This window comes from Colletotrichum fioriniae, assembly GCF_027942845.1.
Source record: "Colletotrichum fioriniae strain IMI 355084 chromosome Unknown scaffold_20, whole genome shotgun sequence".
Taxonomy (NCBI): domain Eukaryota; kingdom Fungi; phylum Ascomycota; class Sordariomycetes; order Glomerellales; family Glomerellaceae; genus Colletotrichum; species Colletotrichum fioriniae.
Window position 1 is genome coordinate 41,797 of NW_027076856.1, and position 23,138 is coordinate 64,934.

At 53.8% G+C, this 23,138-nt stretch overlaps 6 protein-coding genes across 6 annotated transcripts; 3 read left to right on the top strand and 3 right to left on the bottom strand.

The window, feature by feature from the left end:
* Positions 1 to 7: 7 nt before the first annotated feature.
* On the bottom strand, positions 8 to 458 carry LSM3 (U4/U6-U5 snRNP complex subunit lsm3; the record flags this gene model as incomplete). The annotated part of the gene is made up of 4 exons (XM_053193879.2): positions 8 to 48; positions 100 to 136; positions 191 to 280; positions 336 to 458. 4 exons carry the CDS (start codon positions 456 to 458, stop codon positions 8 to 10), a joined length of 291 nt encoding a protein of 96 aa, XP_053048824.2.
* Positions 459 to 1,255: 797 nt separating this feature from the next.
* Positions 1,256 to 3,505, top strand: N0V96_011951 (uncharacterized protein; the record flags this gene model as incomplete). Its single annotated transcript, XM_065759453.1, has 1 exon — positions 1,256 to 3,505. The coding sequence occupies one exon, from the start codon at positions 1,256 to 1,258 to the stop codon at positions 3,503 to 3,505; it is 2,250 nt and encodes a 749-aa protein (XP_065611907.1).
* Positions 3,506 to 4,028: 523 nt separating this feature from the next.
* GPI12 (N-acetylglucosaminyl-phosphatidylinositol de-N-acetylase) lies at positions 4,029 to 5,141 on the bottom strand (the record flags this gene model as incomplete). Its single annotated transcript, XM_053193881.2, has 3 exons — positions 4,029 to 4,650; positions 4,739 to 4,841; positions 4,916 to 5,141. 3 exons carry the CDS (start codon positions 5,139 to 5,141, stop codon positions 4,029 to 4,031), a joined length of 951 nt encoding a protein of 316 aa, XP_053048826.2.
* A 1,072-nt stretch (positions 5,142 to 6,213) lies between these two features.
* On the top strand, positions 6,214 to 6,730 carry N0V96_011953 (uncharacterized protein; the record flags this gene model as incomplete). The annotated part of the gene is made up of 2 exons (XM_065759454.1): positions 6,214 to 6,607; positions 6,669 to 6,730. The coding sequence occupies 2 exons, from the start codon at positions 6,214 to 6,216 to the stop codon at positions 6,728 to 6,730; spliced, it is 456 nt and encodes a 151-aa protein (XP_065611908.1).
* Positions 6,731 to 7,337: 607 nt separating this feature from the next.
* N0V96_011954 (uncharacterized protein) lies at positions 7,338 to 7,850 on the bottom strand (the record flags this gene model as incomplete). The annotated part of the gene is made up of 1 exon (XM_053193883.2): positions 7,338 to 7,850. The coding sequence occupies one exon, from the start codon at positions 7,848 to 7,850 to the stop codon at positions 7,338 to 7,340; it is 513 nt and encodes a 170-aa protein (XP_053048828.2).
* Positions 7,851 to 8,833: 983 nt separating this feature from the next.
* Positions 8,834 to 10,601, top strand: N0V96_011955 (uncharacterized protein; the record flags this gene model as incomplete). The annotated part of the gene is made up of 2 exons (XM_053193884.2): positions 8,834 to 9,202; positions 9,417 to 10,601. The coding sequence occupies 2 exons, from the start codon at positions 8,834 to 8,836 to the stop codon at positions 10,599 to 10,601; spliced, it is 1,554 nt and encodes a 517-aa protein (XP_053048829.2).
* Between the last annotated feature and the right edge of the window lie 12,537 nt (positions 10,602 to 23,138).

A 23,138-nucleotide genomic window follows, 5' to 3' on the forward strand; every position in this document is an offset into this window, starting at 1 on the left:
CCAACGGCTATGAGGACGTTTGAGGCGAGATGAGAACCACGCTGTCACCTGCGAATCTGTTAGACTTTTGGCCGCTTCCTACTATAGGCTAAAACTTACCACGAACAAAGAGCATTTCCGACTTTCTGCTGATGGTCTACGGTATGCTGTCAGCATTTGGTGAGACCTTGAGCTCATCCAGCCTTCTCACCTTCACTTCCTCATCTTCTTCATCATCATCCACCACATAAATGGTTTCCTCGACCTCTCCCAGAACAAGGTTGCAATGACTGTCGTAGGCCTGTGATACGTATTAGCACAGCTCATCAACGCCCTAGACACATATCTCAACTCACATGAAGTCTGCCCTTGAGCTCACGGTCACCTCTAAGCTTGACGAAAACTACTTCGTCGAGCAGGAGCTTGACGAGGTCAAGAGGCTCCTGAACGTGTGTGGTGTCTTCGCCGGTGTCCGCCATGATGATTTGAAAAGTCGAAGTTGGGCCGATGAGAAGGGAGCAGGGGGCACTGTGATGAGATGGATCGGTGCGGTTCCTTGGTATGAAGACACAGCGATCCAGCTGGGATGGCCGAGAGGCGATGGGTGGGGCCAGGCACAGGAGGAATTGTGCATTTTGCGCGCGCAAAGCTCAGCTGCACGTCATTGGTCAAGACTTCACGGAACCGGCAGAGGAAATAATCCGGCTGCTCAGCCCACAATGAGATCGAACCGTGCCACGGCACACCGGAAGGTGGGCCATGAATGGGTCTTGCCCCAGGTCTGCGTGGAGCTTCCCGTCCTTTGTCCGGGATGGCACGGTTAGAGGGGAAGGGAGCAGGGCACTAAAGCAGGCACTTGCAGCACTTCTGTTGTAACTTTGAGCGGACAAACAGGCAATGGTAAGCCAGAAGACAAGGAGGAGGATGGAGGAGGAGAAGGCGGCAAGCAACGGCGACGGCGGCAGCGGCGGCGGCTGCGGGTGAAGTAAAGTTGGGGAAGCTGTCGGGGAAAACGCCTCGACCGACCGACCTGCGTAAGCTGTGCTTGGGAGAGCTGTGCCTTCCTCCATTGCTTGCCGATGTGGTACAGTACGTCCCCCTTCGCAGTGAGGGGACAGCTTTGTGTTTTGTTTGTCCTTTTTACTCGGCAACCTCCCCTCACGCGAGCAAAACTGCCGTCGAGCCACATCTTTGAAGAAACACAACTTCCACTTGGTCGTGCCATTGGCTTCGAAACACAAGAGATGATTCGATACAGACCTCGCAGCCTTCCATCATGATACCAGCTATAGAGGCCAATGGCCTTCGACAACTGCTACGGTGCCAGTCTCCCCCTCGTGGCACCCGCTCGAAAATCTTGGTTGCTCGACTACGAAGATGCTACGGGCATCACGCCCCCCTTCCCATAACAACTCCCGCGAGAATCGTGATTCCACGAAACGGGCTGGATTTATCGACGAGATGCATCACCCAGTTGCACAAGCTCAGCTCCAACACCTCGGCTCCTGCGATCGAGTCGCGCTCAGATCATCAATCTGCCGAGGCACATCTCGCAGACCTGCTACGCGCGGTTCAATCGCAGGATACAATTCAAATAGTGAAGAGTGTGAAAGGCCTAGCACGCCACCCGCGGGCCATTGAGGTGGCAGACGCGTTGCAAAGGCTGTCACCGACTACATTTTCGGAAATCGTGCGCTCCCTGGACCCCTCTCGCGTTGGGCCTCGCAGTAATGCGACTTACGGTCTGCGAATCGAGAATGCACTAGGCCAGTACAGCTCTCTAGCTTCAGTCGCCGATCGGTTTGGTGTTCCCAAAATCTACAAAAGCATCTTCCAGTCATTGCGTACGCTATTCGGTCTACGATCCTACCATGGCAACGAGCCTTCTCGACTCGACTACGTCGTTCTCCTCAGATGCGCCGGTGCTGCATCCGATGTCCAGGCTGCAAAGGAAATTTGGGATGTGACCAAGGGGGAGGAAGATGGCCACCATAGGAATGGCCAGGACTACACCGAATACTTCAAGACTCGATTTCTCACAGACCCAGCCTATTCGCACAACGATAATGCCAGGCTGCGAGTGCGACCCCGTGATTTACATGGCCGTAGGAAGAACTTGAAAGACACCCGGATCTTGTGGCCCCTCGAGAGACTGAGACTTAGCCTTGTTGCCAATAGGAGGTTCACCTATGGCCGTGCTAGTTGGGAACCGACTCACGACTTATATCGCCTTCTCAGCTTGTCCGCCCCTGTCGGACGACTGAATGCATTCATCCGCAAAAAGCACAAAGTGGTGGACGAAGAATTCTACTGCGCGTACCTAGTAGCCTGCGCACGCGCTGGCTCAGTCAGGGAGATGACTCGGATTCTCTACAAAGTCTGGGGCATCCTCATCACGGACAGAGATCATCGAGCAGCAACAATCGTCAGTGCCAACAGGGCGGACAGTATCAGACGGACACCGACGCCAACACAGCCTTTGATCAACGCCATCGTGCAGGCTTTCGGTTGCACTGGTCATGTCATTCTAGGCAAAAAGCTGATTGAGCATATCTCTGCAGAATGGGGCATCCCCATACCGCCAAGTACCTGGTCATCGCTCCTGGAGTGGACCTACTTGATATCTTCTAGACCAGTCACCCAAGAGTACAAGACTATGGGCGACAAAAACAGAATCGTTCGGTCCAACGACGTGTTGGCTGTTTGGGACGCCATGACGGCCAATCCCCACCTTGGAAAGCCCGGCTTCCGTGACCTTGACCTTTACACTAGGTCGCTGATTGCTTCTGGTAAGCTGGATGAGGCTTGGGACTCCATCAGACGTACTTGCGCCGAGTACGACTCACTATGCAAGGATGTCGAGGCAGCTCTATTTGAGACGCTTTTCCCATCGCCACCGCCAGCTTCGATTTCTCGCCACCGCCGACTAAAAGCACAGCAACATATGTCATGGTACTCCATCCAACGCTCGTGCCAGCAATGGTTGCGAGAGGCCAGCGCACGCTTACGTCGCGAGCCCGCGCTGGGCTGCCAGATTATTCCTGACTTTGTCAACGATTTTCGCCGTTTTCTCCCTGATCCAATAACGTACTCGACGTATGGAGGGACCGTCAGGATCCTGAACCAAGACATCGCCGCCCCCAAAACCAAATGGGTGAAACGGATTGTTCGCTCCGAGCCAACCCGGAGACTTGCTCCCGATCCAAGCCGGCCAAAGGTTTCTAAATCAGATGACGCTGGGGAGGATGCGGAGGCCGTACCCATTGTCACCGAGGCGGGCGACCCGGTCTATGAGAGCATGACGATTACTCTCAGCCGATCAACCCGGAGAATGGTCCGCCAACGAAGGGAGGTCAGATTTGGAGAGCAAGAGAATCGTCTACGATTTGAGCTTGGCAGGGCGGCCAAACAGGGGGTTGTGAATGAAGGAGAGGCGATTAGCACAGTCAAAGCTCTGAATTCGCAACGGTTACCACAGGCCGGTCCCCTGTTTCGAAAGGAAGTCTTGAAGGCCTTGGTGTGGTAGATGGCAGAAGGCAACATATTTTGGCAAGAGGAATATGCTAGACATGTTGAGAGGAGGGCCCTGTCAGTCAGAGGTACTCTGGTAAATAATCCAATTAATTAAAATGCCAATGCCATGGAAAAGATTCGTACGTAGTCCCGATGTTCTGGTGTAATGCTACTGCAATTTTTCTATCAATTAGGTACTGGTGAATAATTGGAGATGTACTCTGTTCCCATTCTCTGATGTACCTTTATATTCATTCTGTAATTGCAACGCTGATGATTTTGTACCCCTTGGTGATATATGTTGGTATCTACCCCAAACACGTGGAGTCCATGCAAAAACGCCTGCTCATGACGAAAAGGGGGTGGATGGGGGAATATGAGATGCTAGGTAGGATATGCCTTTTTCTCTTTTTCAATCCGTGCTTTACCATCAACTTCTCTTTCCTCCCCCTTCTCCTCCTCCTCCTCCTCCTCCTCCTCTTCTTCTTCTCACTCTCGTGACCAAGGTATCAATCCCATACTTTTGCGTAGCTTACTTACGCCTTGGTCTCCTCTTCGGCCTCAACCTTTTCCAGTCGCAAGTCGTTGAGGACCATGTACCTGCTCAATGAGATCCATCCATAGCGGAACCAGACCATCTGGCTCTTGTGCGCCGTGGTCATTGCGCTCCATGCCGTGGCCCAACCGCCCTTTGCGCCCAGCTCACTGAGGAATACGAGGGCCGTAGGGTGGTAGTTGTCATCTTCCTCGTCCTCTTCGTCGTCGCTGTCGTCGTCCTCCTTCTTTGGCTTCTTGGGCGGTTTCGGGGGATTGCTGCCGGCCGTGGTGGCCCAGGAAAAGAGCGTGGGAATGGCGTCAAGGAAGTTGGTGTACTTGCGCGCAAAGGGGACTGAGGTCAAGGTGTAAAGGTCGACGGGGGAGGGCCAGCGCGGATTAGTGGACAGGGCGGCGATGAAGGCGCGGGCGCCGTGGTATAGGGAGATGTGGTTCGGGTGGGAAGAGACGCCGGTCGAGTCAAAGGTGATGAGGACGTCAATGTTGGCGTCGGGTTCCTCGCCGGCAGCTCGCTGGCGGGCGAGCTGCGGTGCGAAGGCGCGGCCGAGGAGGGCAGAGATCTTGGTCTTGTCCCAGACGTTGGTCATGGAGTCTTGAAAGTCGCTGGAGGTCCCGGGAGGCGGTCAGATTAGCTCGTCCAGGGTCTGGAGTGGAGTTGAGGGGCAGTGGGTTTGGAGGGGGAATTACTTACGGACTGTCAATGACGAAGACGTCGTGCTCCTGCTGCAGACCGAGCTTCATGCCGCTCTTAATCAGCTCCTTCTTACGAGTCTCGCCCAAGCCGTCGGCGTTGCCTATACAGTTGCCCCTCTTGTCAGCCATGGCGTCCTTTCGCCCCTGCCGCAGTATCCCCAAGAAGTTTGCTGACCTGAACTCAAACACAGAATCTTGACGTGATTGCCTGTATCCGGTTTGGTGAGGGCCAAGACCGTTGGCGCAAAGAACATGGCCTCATCATCCGGGTGTGCAATCAAGAGACAGATGCGTTTGTTCTCCAGGGTTGGGAGTCTCGGCGTGATCAGCGGGACCAGGTATATATACAATGCAGGCGCAACAGCCACCAGCAAGGCGCCGAGAAGCATTATCCAGCCCATTGTCAACTACAATTGTCGCGAATTCTAACACTGGGCAGCTCTGGTTTGCGATCTCGTTTCGTCGGTGAGGAGGTTTCGAGTTCCCCAAGGTGGGGTCGTTTTCGGGAGGAGTATTTCGAGGATGCGGTGTGGCGTGTGTCGGCGAGTCGCAGCCTCGCGCAGAAGGATGACGGGTTCGGAGAGGTCGCAAAAGGTGTATGCCGAGGAGGAAGAGTTCCCAGAGGAACCTAAGAGAGTCGCAAAGCAGCACAGGATGCAAGATGCAGGTCACGAGACAAGCAGCATCTCGCGGGAAAGAGCAGAAGCGTGAGATGCCACCTTGCGATTTTGGGAGACCCTGGTCTAATCTCGGAGGAGCTTCTTAGCGACAACGGGTGGTGGTGGTGGCTGTCAATGGTGGTGTGGGTGGTCGCAAATAGCGGGAGACGATCGGCTGGGAAATTGGATGAGCTGGGGCCCGGACGATTCGGTGCCTCGCTGCCTCCCGTCACCACTTTGGTCATTCTGTCGCAACTGGCGCGCCATCTGCGCCGTCGGTGTGTGGTCGCACCCGTTCCCTTCCCGAAAATGCAGGCGGTGACAGATCCTCGCGGAACGGGGTCCTGACAACACTAAATCCGCCCTGAGGGGCGAGCGACGCCTGGCAATTGGCCATTCGGAGCAGTGTGTCATGCGACAGGGCATGGGTTCGGTTGGTCACTGGACCGATGGCCTGCAGCATGGGGCCAGGGAGCTCCCGTTCTTTATTTTTCCAGGCGGCCCGGAGGACTTCCCTGACAGCTGGTGAGCTACTGTGTACAGATAGCTGTGAGCTGACAGCGGGACAAGGAACTGTCAAACTGTAAACTGTGTCTCTGTCAGCCAAAGCAGCTCAGCACGCGACTAGACGAAGACATCCGACGACAACATACCTTGCAGCTGTCACCTACCTTAAGCTGCATCTGATAGACAGAGGGATCGTTGTGGTGGTATCACCGAAGGTCGAGGCTTTCTTGAGCAGATTGGCAAAGGGCGGCGAGGGGAAGTCTCAAACAACGGTTCATCAAGTGTTCGCTCACCACCTCTGTCAAATATGGCCAAAAAGGGGGCCAAGGAAAAGAGGGTGAAGGATCCCAAAGGCATTCCCCTTGCCCAGCCTGATCGGTCGGCTCCCAGCGAAGCTACTTTGCTGCAGATGGCCCAGGACCGAGGTCTCTTCAAGCAGGCCGACAAAGACCCGCGAAATAAGAATTTGCCCAAGGGTGCCGTCCGAATCGACAGGCCGGGTGGCGAGGACAGTGACGAAGATGAGGAAGACGACGAAGAGGCCTTGTTGTCTCCCTTGATGGATCGCATCATGGACACACTGCTCTGGACTGTAAGTCTCGCCATGGTACACGGCACTCTCGACGTACTCGTCCAGAACCAGTATGCCAAGGAGATCGAATGGCCCAACGTCTTCAGCCGTACGCTCATTGCGTTGATGGGTGAGTTTCAAGTCGGTCCCCTCCACTCTGCTCCTTTGCTGATGTCGACGGTGGCCTGTAGTGCTCTTCTTTCTCTTCTACAATCTTCATGCTTTCCCATCCAGCCCAAACCTTATCCCGTGACTGCCGGCTCGTTATCAGCATCCCATTCGCCAGGCCATCTTCTTCGTGGCTGGAGTGTGGGCTGGGTGCCATCTGATTTACATTACCAACAAGTTCAGTTATCTGTACATCATGAAGCAGGCGCCGACTCTGGGGTGTGTATGGATTTGGTCGGTCTTGGAACTTGACCTCCCCGTGGCGGTGGCTAGCCTGGCAGTGGCAGGTGCTTATTTGCTGCAAGGAGGGTACGCCATTAAATAGGTGGTTCACGACTCGTTATTTGGACCTCGACCGCTTGGTAGACTGCGAACTGGCTCGTCGGCGGGGCCCTCGATTCGTCAACTCGCTTGGAAGCTGTTGCGAGGGACTGGATAACCGGCGCGACCTGACGGGATCGGCCAACGGTGAATCTGGACCGTGGCTGAGCCGACTCTTATGCATCAGACGATAAACAAGGTCCTCCAGCCGACGGATATGGGCTCTCTGCTCAGAAATCTGGTTCTCCATACGAATAAAGCTCTCTTCGGATTTGGCCTCCGTCCACGTGGTGCTCGATTCCAAGTCTCGAATTCGACTGCGACAAGTAATCAGCAAGAGCGACCAACAAACCGTCAGCAAAAAAAGTATCTTACGAAGATATCATGCTCATTTGTGTGAATTGCACTCTTGCCGTCAGTGCTTCTCTCTGGCGGACCAGCTCCAACGTTTTGGTCCGGACCGGCAGCCAGGCCATGGCGACATTGGTCGTGAAGCTCCAACTTTTGGGCACGAGAGTCCATTTACCCTGATTCTCGGCGTCTTGGCCCGCAGCCTTGGTCTCGGCCTCGGCCAGCAGTTCCAAGATGCGTTTCTCCAGCTTAATCAAATCGTCCATCACGAAGGCGTACATCTGATATTCAGGTTGGCGAGAATGGTGACCTCCTGATCTTTCACCGGCTGTACGAACAAGATCCGATAGCCATGTGGATTCCGTTTTGAACCATGACAGCGAGGCCTTGACCCGGAAATACTCATCGTCGCTGTTGCGCAGATATGTGATTCTGACGTACACTGCTGCGACAATAGCGACGACGAAGGTGAGGATTCCAGCGACATTGGCCGCAATGGACAGAGGGCTGTCCTGCTGCGATGTCTGGTCCATTGGATTGGTCCAGATGATGTGGTTTACGGCTATATCGAGGCGACACCAAGTTTGCGAGAGAAATATGACAAGGCTCGCAGTCAACATTCAACCTGTTTCCACAAGCCCGACAGAGAGGGTCCGAAGGGAGCTTTGGAAGGAGCTTTAAAGAGAAACTTACCTTAGGTAAGGTACCGAGTGGAAGGTACCTACCTACCTACCCCTGGGCCCTGGAGCACCCGCCGCTAAGATTTTAGCGCCGTTCTTGGGTTACCGTAGTGGGGCCGTAATTCACGTCGCTCCGGCCCCACGTGATCTCGAATTGTCGACAACAGACTCACGATGTTGCAGATGATGTCCTCCGAGTTTACGGAATGATGAGGGTTCCGGATTATCACTGCGTGTATGCGGTCTTTATGTGCTCTATTCCGGTAATTGCCTCTGGACTTGACGATGTCAGCCGCTTCGTACACCGATGAATGGCTGGGGCGGACCTTGAGACTGGAGTTTTTCGTCTTTTGGTGCTGGTAGCACCAAACAACGGCGGAATACAACTCCAAACATTGAGATCATGTGAAATTGTCTAGTCAAACGATTCATCTGTTTGACTTGCTGGCCAAGCGCAGAATCTGTAATGCTCTCAGGGTGTTGAACTTTGCTCACCGGGACAGCGATTCTGTAAATATCGGAGAAAGCCTACGCGGAAAGAGCCATCTTCGTATAAATGAGTCGCTGCTTCCTCAGGTTCAGTCGTGAAATACTAGAAATATTCTGACCGCCCTTGGTTGACCTATTACGGACGAAGGACACACTCACTTCCTCGCCCTTCTACCACAATTTCTTCCTCCCACCCTTCTTCGAATTTTTCTCTTCCCCATCCAACCAACTTTTCCAGTCTCCAATCCCAGCTATACAAAACAACCAATCCCACTAACGAAGGTATCGCCAACTCTCCCCTGCCTATCAAAGCTTCAGTTCTAACTCTTCAAGCATTACTATCCACAATGTCTTCGCCTTACACCATCCCTTATAAGGCCACTGCCTCGACCTTTGTGCCCGGCGCCGCCGCCCACCCCCCAGCGCCCCAAGATTACGCTAGAGTGAATATGCGGACAGTCCGGCAGCCGGCGGTCGCCGGACAGCCTCTTGCTGCTGACACTAGTCGCAGTAATGCCCCGGTGGCCGTAGGTGGTGCCCCTCGGGATGCCATCCCGGCGAAGTTCTCGTCGGCGGTTGCGGCCGCTGCTGGCGGTGGCATTGCCATCGCCGCCCCGGGTGGCCTCCGGGGTGTTAGTGGCCCAGCTTCGGCTGGTGCTGCTAACAGCAGCGGCCAGAGTGGCCATTGTGGTGAAGCTATGCCCACCACCAGCACTGTGAGTCTCCTCCCTTTTATATCCTTCTTCTAGTCCCCCAATCAGTAACTGGACGTGAGAAAAGAATCACAATGGCTCCTTCCTCGCGTCCTCAGTTCATCTCATCTTGAGTTACTGATCCTGCTTTACTGATCTTGCGCTGCCTGGGAGCTCTCCAATATCTATATAAAGCCCCCTTCTCACCCCTTTGATTCTGACTTCTTTCTTCCTCCAGACCACCACCACTCCCTTTGGCACTGACGGCTGTGAAGAAATGGAGCAGCAGCTCCAGACTACTCAGGCTGAGAATGCCCGGCTCAAGGCTGAGAATGCCAAGCTCAAAGCAGACAGTGCAAAAACCAAGGCCGAGAACGGGAAGTTGAGGGAGGCTATTGGCACCGCTGGTCTTGCCTTTGACGAGAATGAGAGGCTCCGAACCACAATTCTCCGACTTCAGAATGTGGGGTCTCATCAAGTTATCCAGACCGAGAACTTGTTCCAGCAGATGGCAGACATCCAAGGCCAGGCTCTGGCTTTGAACCAGGATCGAGACAGACTTCGGATTAAGAACCGCCTTCTTCGAGCTGAGCTTCGTCATACAATCAGGACACTTCTTGGTCTTCATAGTGAGCACATGGAACTCCAGGGCAAGGAGAAGGACGCCAAGATGGGTGTTCAGATCCTCACAGACACTCTTGCTGCCATATATAACAAGATTGTTGCCGACGCCCCGGACATCATGCCTTCTCTTTCGGAGCGTGTGCAGAAGACTATCGAACATGTCTACGAGAATTGGAAGGAGGAGCAGTTTCTGCAGGTCTTTCACCCTGAGCAGGCGGTGCAGCAGACCTCGCCATATGATCTGGTTCCTCGGCACACCCCGGTCCCTTCTCGTGGTGGCATTGAGTTTATCCCTCTTGAAGGTAACGAGGAAGATGAAGCTGCCCCGAACGGCGGATCTGGTACTTCCACAGTCGTGCCCCCTGCACCGCAGCCTCAGCAACTGGTGCAGCATCAGCCCCCTCCCCACATTCCCAATCACAATATTGCCAATCCGCACGCCAATGGCTTTATACCCGGTCAGACCAACATCTTCAGGTTGATCATTGACTCCCCTGGTCAACCGTGGTATGAGAATAGCATGCCCCATGTCGACAGTCCTCATACGCCTACCACCGGTGGCCCTGCCCCTCCCAGTGGTGGTACTGTCAGTCTCTCCGACAACCTCTACGATCCTGATACCCCCACCCTTAATGGCACTACCAACGCCGTTGGCGTTCGCGAGGATCCCCGCGATGGCATTACCATGACCAACGACGAACCCGAAGGTCATGAGGATCTCCAGACTCCTCAGACTCCTCAGACTCCCACTCCTCTTCGGCACCATGGAGCGAATGTTCTTGGAACACCGGATGCTTGAGTGTGAGGACTGAGCTGAGTTTTTTCCGATATCTTCCGATTAGGTAAGTCCCTGACGCTAATGTCTTTGATGCTTGACTTCTTTTACTAACTGATTGTGCAGGCAAGAGCAACCACAATTCCCATGAGCGCAATGATCATTGCCACTCGCACTTGTGCATTCTTTGCAGCAAGGCGCCATGACAAGTCAAAAGAGCTTTCTTAGTGCATTGAGCTTTACGACAGTTCATTTTGGCCGTCTTGAAGATTCTGATTGCTTTGGAAAGCCTCTAGACTTCAAAGGGCATTCTAGACTTCATTGGAGTCTTGGTTCCAACTGGTTTTGGCCTTCCTACAATCACGGCTCTCTGATCACGACTCAGCAGCAACGGTCAAGTTGGCATAACGACTCTCCTATTTTGTGGTACAGCCTTCGACTTTCGTCTTTCGGCATTGAGAGTTCTTTCTTCATCGGTCACGTCATTTCTTCTTCTTCTCTTTTCTTACACAAGACCTGCACTTTAATACACATGGCTAGCATGTGGGCAGTCGTGCATTGGTTTCTCAACGGGACGCACGGTTTTCTTTTCACCCCCGCCTTTAATAGACAGCCTAGTTTGTCTCCTGTTGGCATTGAGGGGTTTGGTTTCGGATCGTTTTGGTACTCAGGGCTTCGAATGGAATCACAAGGAAAAAGGATTTGGCGATTGCGGTTACTAGATGGACATGCGATGCTAGAGGATAGCAAGCAGGGTTGGCATACAGCAATCAGATTCCCATATCTCGCCAATGAAGTCGCTACCTAGCCTCAAGTGAATGTGTAACATTTGGTTGGCGATATTAGGCCAAGCTCAGAGCAGTGAATCTATTGACCGTATTTTCCCCATAAAAGCTGGTTCTTCTTTCCTGGAGACCGGGGTAGCTCGCCCAAACCAATCTCCGAGAGTAATATAAACACATCGCTAGAATTCTCCTGATATCATCTCACATGGACGAACCCCCACAACAACCACAACCCATAAAGCGCGAGGGAAGCTCCTCGTGGGGCAGACTAAGAACAGTCAGGCGAGCCCGTAACTCACCTCACGACATCCCCTGCGGCGAAGATTGCCTAGTTTACCCAAAAGGTAAGACCAACCACACGCCGGCCGGAATTATGGGCAGGGTAGCACGTTATCTAGAACTAGACCTAGAGAGCCGACCCTCGAGGGACGATGTCTGGATGGAAAGGAAGGGGAAGGAGAGGCGTCGTGGCGGGAGGCATCGACGTTGCCCGCGGCCAAATCAGTTTCATCCGGGCGAGGGAGGGGAGTTAGAGGATATGGAGGAGACAATGGAGGGAGAGTTGGTGGAGCCTATTGCGCGTGAGGCAGATGGCGGCGGGGGTGGTGGTGGTGGTGAGGTCGGGAGAGTGTATCCTCCTGCTGCTGTGTGCGGCGAGGAGAGACCTGCCGATCGAGTGGCTGCGGCTTGGGGAGGTTGTGATAATCCGGCTGCGGGACCTGCTGTTGAGGAGGTCACTCCGGTGCTTATGTGTTCTGGACAGGAGAGGGCGGGGGAAGTGAGGCTGCCTCGTGCTGCTGAAGTTCCTCGGAGAGAAGGGGCTGATCCACCTCGGAGATGGGGAGGAGGTTCCGGTCGAATTGTAACTAGCGGACAGTGGCAGTGAAGACACGTCTTTATCAAGTCAGAAGACTAGATATATCTAAATTGAAGTTTGAGCAGAAAGAGGAACTCGCCTTCTTGGGGACCTTTCATGAGCCCGTGGCTCGTGGACACATTCAGGTAGGCGAGGTGGAGTCAAAGACACCATTGTAGAATAAGCGCAAGGCTTACAGTGAGTTTGGAAAAAGTGAATGAGCACCTAAGGGTGTGATTGGAAGCGCAGGAAATTATTTCTGCATTTTAGGTCGAGGAGGGTGTGATGAGCAGATTTACATATAAAATGAGGAGCGACATGTACATTTCAAGCACGGCGCAGCTGAAAACACGACCGTTATGGTGTATCAGTCTTGATCTATATAAAATATGCCTTCTATGGATCTCTGGCGTGAATGTCTGTCTACGTGAAGGCACTTTCGTTGGTCGCTTGCATATCGATGCTGTCCCAAGGCAAGGAGTCGTGAAGCAATAAACTTTAAGTAGTACTTCAAGTACCAAGCATCCGATATAATTATACAAGAGAACCTCAATACCAAAATCTACCAAGACTGGACTGCGCTGAACCGGCTGACGTCCAAGACCGTTGAGGTAGAATTTCAGCATCACGACACTGAAAGCGGAACAACCACCAGCATTGACTCAATGCAGTCGCGCCTTTGACGCCTACCCAGCACCTGCTCTAGCCTCGATAATCTCAAGTGATTCAAATGATTGTAAATCGTGACATGGGAGTCTTGTTTCACGTTCCAGGCACCAGCGGCGAGTCTGCCCTCAAGTCAGCCCGCAAGGCGGCCATCGTCAGCCGCAAAACTGGGACCGCTCCGGGAGAAAGAACACCAAAAATCCCCCACAAAACAAGCTCCGTTCCGCATCCGCACAACATTGCACAACCTCACTTGACTTCATCTCGGCTGCACCAAGTCAAAAGCATTATACCATCACCAACCTTTCGGCCTCAATCCTCAGCAAAGACATTATCGCAAACCAAAGTCCCAAAGAACACCATCCATCATCGCCATGGCATCCAACCCCGAACCCGCTCAACCTCCACCACAAACCCAATCTCATCCACGCCCACCGCCACCACCCGACTTCAACCTCACCTACCCCCCCTCCTTAGAACCCTACAACGTCCCCGCGACAACCTGGCTCACCACAAACTCCAAATCATGGGACGGCCTCGCAACAGGCGCCCTCGTCTTCTCCCCCACGACCAACAAAATCCTCCTCCTCCAGCGCGCCGCCCACGACAGCATGCCTCTACGCTGGGAGACGCCCGGCGGCGCAGCGGACCCGGAGGACACGAGCCTGTTCGCGGCGTGCGCGCGCGAGCTGTGGGAAGAGGCTGGGCTCGAGGCCGTGGCGATCGTGAGGGTCGTGAGCGAGGGGGAGGGGAGGGAGCCAGGGAGCGTGTTTACGAATCGGACTGGGACGAGGGTGTTTTGTCGGTTTGCGTTTGAGGTTACGGTGAAGGGTGATGATGATCCGGGGAAAGGGGTGGAGGAGAGGGTGAGGATCGATCCGGAGGAGCATTGCGATTTTGTGTGGGCTTCCGAGGAGGAGGTTCGGAGGGAGAGGGTTGGAGAGAGGGAGATTCCCATTACGAATGGGCAGATGGCGAGGTTGATCCTCGATGGGTTCCGGAGGAGGAGAGAAGAGGAGGTCTAGAGTGTTCATGGGCGGTGAGGAGGTGCCAAGGATGGAAAGTTTGGTTGTCATTTATGTCGACGAGGACGAGGGACTATAGAGACGGACGAGGCTGCCGGGCCAAGATTCGAGAGACTCGACACGACTACGACGTTAGTATTGCTCCGGTGAAGAGGACAAGATATGTCTATTGTGTGAGACGAAGACAAGGATAGCATTAATTCCAGCTAGGAGTGTTTTTCGAGGATTCGTTCCATTTTTATACTCAGAAACATTCATACAACTTAATCTGTAATCCCCCCCTTCGTGTGGGATTACTCGCTCTCCTATGTATCACCGGATTTGTACACTTCATATCCGTCACGCACTGCCGCAATACCAAGAAGCCTGGCCACCAATATACAACGCCAAAGTCGAACACATCCACACATCCTTCATGCTCACAGCACCATGACTCTCAATTCAGAGTCCCGCCCAGTAGCCCGCCCCTGCCGGAGCCCAAAGCCCTTCACAATAGATACGGTGCCGACGGCAACTGTCGCCATGAGAAACAATAACCTGGTGCTTCAGAGCCCCGACGAGTGTTAGCTGCTGGTCAAGGTAGTATATCTCGTACAGGGGAAGCAAGAAGAAAAAAGAGAATCTCCCCATAGAAGCGCAGCGTACTGGAAGTTTCCTTCATCGGTGTTGAGCCACTCCATAAGATTGAGTAGACCTAATTTCACCATGGCTGCCAGACCGCGCATCGGAGGCACTTCAGCCTGGCAAGAGGACAAATGGCTTCTGGGTGTAAGAGGGCTTTGCTAGATGGGCTGTGAAGACCCCAGAGGTATGAAGGGGCAGCTGTTACACACGATATCTTGATGAACTGAGTCGGCTGACATGCGAGGATATGATGGTGAAAGGTGGGGGTTCAGAGGTCATCGCGAGCCTTCTTGATGTCAAACATGGATACATGAGCGTCAGCTGACGTCTCAACGACACCCTCTTGTCTACGAAAGGCCACAACGTGGCGGCTGAATCCTCCTTGGGTCCTACGACCAAATGGCCAGGCCAATCAGTGCAAACCGCTCCAAAGATCATGGGTTGAGGGATTCAGCGGGCAAGTACGGGAATGATCGCCATCAAGCTGCTATCTCACGCAGTGGATGAGTTGCTTTCGCCGTCTTGTCCAGTTAGCTCTGATCCTACCCGTAATAACCTCAACTTTTGAAATATCAAAAGAAGCCCGCGATGCTCCCAAACCTGGGCATGATCGTCACTCCATGGTGTTTCTATGAAGTACTGATCCTCGGGCGAGAGTTGCCGAATCCAGGGCGGAGCCGAAGCGAGACAGCATTTTGCTGCGTGCATTGGGCCGAGGGAGCACAACTGCGGCCCGACGCCGGTGGTAGATTGAGGCGCAGAATTCGCAACATCGGTGATTCAGGCACCAAAAGTGCATGCATCTGCAAGTCTGCACTTTCGAGAGGAAAGACATGACAAACTTGGCAGACGCCCTGCTCGACTCAGGGGTAGTTCGTGGGCTGGGTGCACTCCAGGGTCCAAGCGAGCGAGGTAAAGCGAAGCAAAGGCTTTGGGGCTTTGAGGCCTCTGCCGATCTAATGCATCTTGTTTGAACGTGGAGCAATTACAATTTGACGGCAATTGCCTAGAAGGGCATTCCACTGGAGGTGATGACTTGTCAATATCATGCCGAACGCGATAGCGGATTTGCTGCTCGTCTCTATTCAAGGTGCTCAGGACCGTAGCCTGGTCGCAGCGTACCGCGTCAAACGAGCTTCCGACATGACATGATGGAGTTCAGAAGCCTCAAAGTGCGAATACCAGGCGGGCACACCGGTCATGCCGGAGCTCCGGGGGCACGGGTCTAGACCTCTGCAAACAGCCCACTAAGCGCCTTACACGGCCCGGACAGCGACCGTGGCGGATTTACTTCGTCATTTGCGGCTCTGGCTCGGTGGTGCAGAACTGTCACGATAGCGTGAAGCGTAGCGTACGCAGTCAGGGTAGCACGTAAGGTAGCACGTAGGCAGTGTCGTAGTGTTGAGGCCAGCTCCATCGCTCCTGAGCTTCATAGTTGGAAATGGCGCTACTGCGATGATCGGTAATGCCCGACGCATACCATAACCAGGGCTGCCCAAACCGTTGTCCTCCTCCACTTTGTAGCAGCGTAGGGGAAAAGTAGTTCAGTTAGTCAGGTTCCTAGCGCAAGGTCCCAATGATTGAGGCGGAATCATTGCCAAGGGGCAATCTCGAAGAAATGGAATCTTTTGCTGACAGAGGTCGATTCCATGGCGTAGATCTGACAGAAACGGGCAACGGATGACACGAATGAGGCGAGCGCAGTGGAAGTGGCCTTTGGCGTTGCCGTTTTGGGGAAGCCGGCGAGGATACAGAATTGAGTCTCGAACTTGAGCGATGAGGGGTCGTTGGGCGGTGAGTCCCAATGCCCCCAGTCGGAGGCAGAACCGGAGAGAAAAGATGATCTGTGGAGTGGAGATGCTCAGAACTATTCGTAGTCTATACCGGTGCTCCGTACTCTGTGTGTCTGTACCAGCAGTGTGGATGTGGCGGGATGGTTGATGAGGCTGCTCATTGGGCTCCGCTGAAGTTGGTTATTGGCATGCCGGGGTTTGAAAAGCCATGATCGGCGCGCCTACATCCAAGACACCCCGCGAAGGAGGAGGAGGAAGTATCCGTAGAGTGAACTACTGAAGAACGACGTGGGGTCTGCAAAACTTTGATGGCTCATGATGGAAGGAAAAAAAAAACCAGGGACTTTGTGGATCTATGATGCACAGTAGTGAGTATCCACGCTACCACGATATCTTGATGTTGGTCTCAGTTCCGTCCAAGGACTGGACCCCATCGCAATACTTATCTCATGCTCCAGTCTTTTTGATGAGGCTTGACAGATTGGACAGGTGAGTTGGTACCTAAGCTGTGGCGAGTTGCTTCGCGGAGGCATCCATTCTACTAGTTCGCCCTGTGCTGGGTGACACTGACGGGAGGTGAGGCTATGGATGATGGGATTCGCTGTTGTTGTCGTGAAGATTTGCGGTGAGCTAGCTCGGGTAGTTCGTTAGTCCCAAGATTCGGATACGACTCTGCGTGTGCCTTGATTGATAGTTGATGATCCATGGCAATAATGCCAGCTGGATTTGTTTGTTGTTTTTGCGTAACCGTACACTCCGTACCCAGTGGCCCTTTACGCCCGCCAGATGGCAATATGGGACGACTCGAGCTTGACCGCCGCAATTGGACGTGGGTTGACATTGACAATGCGTCGTTGCCAATTAGGGAGAAGTGAGAAATCTGATGGTGCGTTATCATCCCGGATGACAATGAATGGCAGATGACAGCAGCAGCGTCACATTAGGTACGGCGAGCTTTCCGCGGAGTCCAATGCAGCAGGCGTCACGGATGCGGAAGTGCCAAAATGCTTGTGGCTGCGTGGCAGGGGCGTCGAATATGCCTTCCTCACCTACCTACGCAGTACTCCGTACATTGTGAAGGTACTGAAGTAAGGTAGGTACCTCGGACTGCAGTGAACCTGAAAAGGCAGTGACGATGCGGAACGGAAATGTGTTGCCGTGCCTTTTACCTGCTTTACGAAGGTAGGTACGAGGTAGGTGTTGCTGCTTTTTTTCCTGTTGAAACTTGAAGATGTGGCTGATTGCTTCCTGCCTCTTTCTTGATGCAACCCGTTGCGGCTGGCCGGCACTCTCGCGGGGCAGGAGCAAGATACCGTACAACTGCCTGCATCTACAGTGCTGCAGGTGCATAGGTACCCACGTACCTTCCTCAAAAGTGCAGGAGGTTACGAATCCGCGACTCACGCGGCCCCACTCCCCAGCTGCTGATGACCTCAGCGGCGTCGATCTTCGATCTTGAATCCATAGCATTGGCTGCAGCCAGGTGGACTGTGGATGCTGACTTCCCCACACCTTCCCAGTCGACCTTTCCAATCCCCATGTGCTTCTTTGCCTTTTCGCTCATGATTCCTCGGTCATCAGTCATCAGTCAGCATTTTGCTACGTACTCTGCCGTATTCCCCCCCCATCCTCCCATCGTCGCTCCGTTGTGTGTGTTTGGTTCTATCTAGTCCCGAAAGGCATTTGGATATCAGCTAACGATTTTTTATTTATTTCTTTTGTCACCGGCTGCGGAAGACGACCGACCGATAATGCGGATCATCCGGGCCTGCCGAGCCCTCTGAAGTCCGTTCTCAAGAAAGACGAGGGTTGGACTCTACCTACTACTTCACGTGGGCAAACGAGAAAACGAACTCGAACCATGCGATGACTTCGAGTCTATTCCGAGAAGCCTCGCTCGGATCCGCGTCTGGATTCTGCTCCGGTTCACCTGCGAACCCTCAGACCCCTTGCCCGAACTCTGCTCAGCTTTCTCCATGAATGCAGTGACGCACTTTGCGTCGGCTTGTCCTTGATTCCTTCCCCGGCTCGCACAGCACAACAGCACGACGTGGACGCTGCCCAGCTAAGCTCAACCTAGGCGGAGGCGCTGGAGGGGAACACAGCTCACAATTTGATCTATTCGACTCTTGCTAGCTCGACCTCAACCTCGCAGACTCGTCCTCTCACACGGTTACACATGCACTTACAAGACACAAGACACCACATGCTATGCTACTCGCGGTACTCCCAACCCACTCACAACCAACCGCATGCCGCATAACCGCGCTACTGTTTCTTGTCGACCTCCAAATTTCACGCTAGAGCCTTGTTTCGTCCATGGTCGACCAACCTGCCGCAGGCCTGCTCGCACTCACTCACCCACCACCTCTCCAGGAAGTCTCTTGAGGCTGTTCTGTGCCTTGATCTGATGGCCTTGCCAGACCGACCCGGACACGAGACCTGCCTTACACGCACATCTTTTGTTGACTCGCACTCTGTTGCAGTGATACGTCTGCGGTCTGCTAGGTCATAGCCAACCCCTCCCTCGCGAATTGGCAAAGGCCTGTCTACCAAGTTGCGCGCAAAATACCTGTCTTGGACGCCCCCAGGATGCTGTGGCCCTCGGGACTCTGGCCCTTGACTGGCTGCCATGTCAGACAGCTGCACCCAGCAAAAAAGGTGCCGTCATCATCCCCATCTCCCTTTTTAGGGTCGTCTATCAGGCACCGGCCCGCCCTGGCGCGCTGACAAGCTTACTGTCCCTATCTCCGCCTCCCCACACTGCCGGGTGCGAATCTTCCGCTGCCTCTCAACCCGGAACTACGCAAGTGTCTCTTGGCATTTTTGTTCAACGGCCGCTGTGGTGGCTGCTGTAGAGGATTCACAGTTTTCAAGCGAGCCAGCAACTCTTGATAATACGTGGGGTCGAAGGTATTGCGAGAGTACGCAGAACATAGGTTGCAGCATAGCCATTCGGGCTCAATGGAGAGCTCCATCGAGACCTCGTCGTTGGGCCCTAATTGAAGAGCCTACAGATCGCAGAGGATCGCACTGGAGCCCGCCGGGATATCCTCGATACCTTTCTTCAACAGTCATCGTCAGCCCTGCAATTTTCACCGCCCGCAAGTTGCTGGCCAGTTCGTGGCATACTGTTGCCCTGGGGCATCCCATGTCGAGAAGCCAAAAGACCCTCCTTCAGCCATAAGTACTCCTCTTTTCCGATTAGACCTGCTTTGGAACAGCTTTCTTCCAAGGAACAGAGCCAGTCACCACCTTGGACTGCACTTTCTGTGCTGCGTGGTCCCCTGTTGATACCCCAGCCACTAGTCTCAATGCGATGAGCCCTAGGTTAGCCTGGCCAGCCCGGATTGTACAGTTTGGAACACCAAAGTTGAGATGGCAGAGATTGCGTCTCAATGCGAGAGAATAGGAGACGGAGAAGGCCATGATGCAAACGGGCGAGCGAGTGAAACATGGCCGTTTGGCGCCGCACGGTTGGGAAATGGTGCACAGGCAAACGACCAAGTTCCAGAGTTACGACTAATTACCCTGCTTTCAACCTCTGAGCAGGCGGTCATGTGTTGCGTCGCCCTTCGCCGCATCTCATCCTTCCATACGCTCTCTCCGAGCTGTCAAGTGTCAGACCTTCAGACCGTCAAGCATCTCAGTGGGACGACACCCAATATTCTCGCAAGATGACTCGGACATGTCGATTTCCAAGAGAGTGTGGCGCATGACTCTCTAAACGACCAATAAGGGTGGCGTGGAGATCTCACAGGACAGCAAGGGCACGCAGGGTTTACTGGGGGTTGGTCTTGGACTTCTTGGAAGTCTCGGCGCCGCGGCGGCCATTCATTGAAAGTCAGAGACATTTGATACTCATGCCAGGCCTCCAGGAGTCTAGCCATCCCATCAAGTCGCGTGTTTTGGCATTCAATGACAAAGGATACGTACCCACGAAAACACCACACAGAGTCTCCGTGGCTCCGCAGCTGCGAATTGCGGGCCGAGTCTTGGAGTATGGAATCATGGAATTGCGGCGTACGCAGTATACACAGAAAGAAGACTTGCTCCGGCAATTGTCCTGCGCCGCTCGTCGGTGCTACTCATTCTTACGAGAGCGATAGGGCCTGGACAATGTTGCTCAGTAACCAACATTTGATCATTTGTCAATTGGCGGGCAAAAAGTCCGGCAGGTATGCCGAAGCTCGGCAGACGGGGGGATCTGCTCATCGCCTAACTTATTTGGTACCAGATCACGTTGATCTGTCAAAAGAGGCAGAACAGAGTTGAGACTACAACGGCACTAGGACGCAATAGACGCGCTGACACGGCACATTGAGACTTTTGGTGGCCGCGGCATGATACGTCGTGACGATTGTGCTTGAGCTTGTCCCGCCGTAGTGATTACCGAAGCATTTCTTCTCATCTTCCAGAAGGATATCGACAACAACGGCCGAGGGGAGGGGGGAGAGGGCCACTCTACTCCGTATATGTCAATACTTAGAAGAAGTACCCGCCAACGGATGATATACAGCATAGGCGCATCATTGCCCGATGTTGCTTGCGGCTACGCCCTTGGATCGCGGCACATCGCATAGACCTTCCAAGGTCTTGCTTGCCAACGAGTCCCGAAGGACAGCAGACAGCAGGCATGGTTCGACAATATCCCAGGTGTGCCCTGGGGAGCGACCAAACGGATTCGAGACTGTCGCACTTGTCTGTACCGAATACGTCGTGCTTCATGTCAAAACGACGCAGGCTGCTGACACTTTTGTTTGTCGAATATTGGGTAGAGTCTCTCTTATCAAGCACCAGCCACACTGCCACGAATACAAACTCCACCAATGCCAACCACTCGCCACGCTAATCCGCATTTTCCTCTCTCGCATTTGGCTGGATTCCCAGTCGTCCCCGGCTATGCGCAGCCACTGCTTACTCACACAACGCAGACGAGAAAGACATTCACTTTGACACCGTCATCACTCTCTATTTCGCACCACTCCCTGCATCTTCAGCAAGACACGGGCAGATGCAAGTGCAGGACGCCAGACAATTGGTATCCGCCCAGGAAAGCCGAGCCCGGCCCAGCGCGGAGCCACAATTCAGAAGTACCTTGCCCTTCTATTGGAAACGAGCAGCTGCGGACACTGCAAATTTAAAGAAAAAACAAAAAACCCAATTTCAAAGGCAGCAACCAGGGTCATACCAAGGCCTTGAATACATCATAGGTTGATCATCCGTTCACGCAAGCTTTGAGCAGGGACTTCCTGAACATCCGGCCGGCCTGCGGAAGCTTGGGGAGAAGACGAAGAAAGTCTGCTGTGATTGACTGCTGCCATTGTCCACACACTCACAGGATTCGTTTGGACTGGACTGGACTGGATTGGGCTCTACCTACGTACTTACGGATGCCATACCCTCCCTACCTAGTTGATTCAAACTACCTTACGTACCGAGGAAGGTCTGGCAGGCAATAGTTGCGCATACCGCCAACTTCCATGGTTGCCAATGCCGTCTCTTCCATCGGTTCCGCGCTACGAATACCTCACCTCATCCTGTGCGCCGTCCTTTTCCTGGTGTCTGTAAATACTCTTCTTCCTCTTACAACTACCTACACACACACGAGAGTTGTCAGAGTCATCCATCGCACTGGAATTCCTCAACAGTCCCGTCTTATCCTTCGTCTCCCGTTATACCCGAGCGCATTAGTCCACAACCTCGACATACCTTCAGTTAGAACCTACGTAGACATTCGCTACTAATCGCCCACGCCACTCAGACGTTCAACTCCATCTCGTCCCGCCTCGTCCGCCATTGTAAGCTATGCCTATTGTCTACGTCCCCCTCCCCTGCTCTTTTACCTTATTCACTATTTTCCTTTTTCCCCTCTTCCCAAACATCCCATCTCATTTCAACCCATAACATACCCCCCGTCGCCTCGTCTTTTCTTGCGAGAGCCAGAGCCAAACAGAAGAAGGAAAAGAAGTCCATCCGTCCTGCTTTGCCCCCCCTCATTCTGCTCCTGCCGCCCCAAATCAACCTCGCCAGTTATCCATCCTTGGAAGAGGGGACACACAGGGCGTACACCGCACACACCGCACACCACTCACCGCGGTCGCGTCGCAGAGTCTCTTCCCCCGCCAGACGGCATCCTTGCATGTTGCTTGAGTCTGCCGTCGCAACCAATCCCACTATTTCGTTGGATACGCTGCGCGACAAAGCCAATTCCCACTGTTTCCATTCGGCATTTAGAACTTTGAGGTCGGGATACCGTCGCAACATTGAACCATCGCGGCCGCTTTACCCTGCCGTACCTGGTCTTCCAGCTTGCCCGCCCGCCCACGCCTCTCCGTCTCTCTCTCTCACTCTCACTTCTCGCTCTCACATCCACAACCTTCTCTTCACCGTACGTGCGCTCCGCTCAATTGTACCTCTCTCTTGCTGTTCGCTCGCCTTGCTGGACTTTCTAGCTCTCGCCTACCACTTCACATATCCATCTTCCCCCCGCCTGAACAGGGGCAGTTCCCGGGTCATCGACTCTAACCGCCTCGCCTCGCCCTCGCTTGCCTCTCCCTTCTTCCCCCATCCCATCCTACACCCCTCATCGTTGTCGACATCTTCCCTGTCATCAACATCTCACTCGTCGATTATCGATTCTCTGGCCCATGTCATCGTTCTCCCCCCACCAGTCACTACAGTCACGGAATCCTCACTCACCACACTCACCCCCCCCCTTCTATACCTTCACAGGCCTCTCAGGCTTCAGCAGGTCGAGTGGCGTTGCGCGCGGGGCTCCCCATTTTCACTCTACTGAGGCAGTCAGAAGG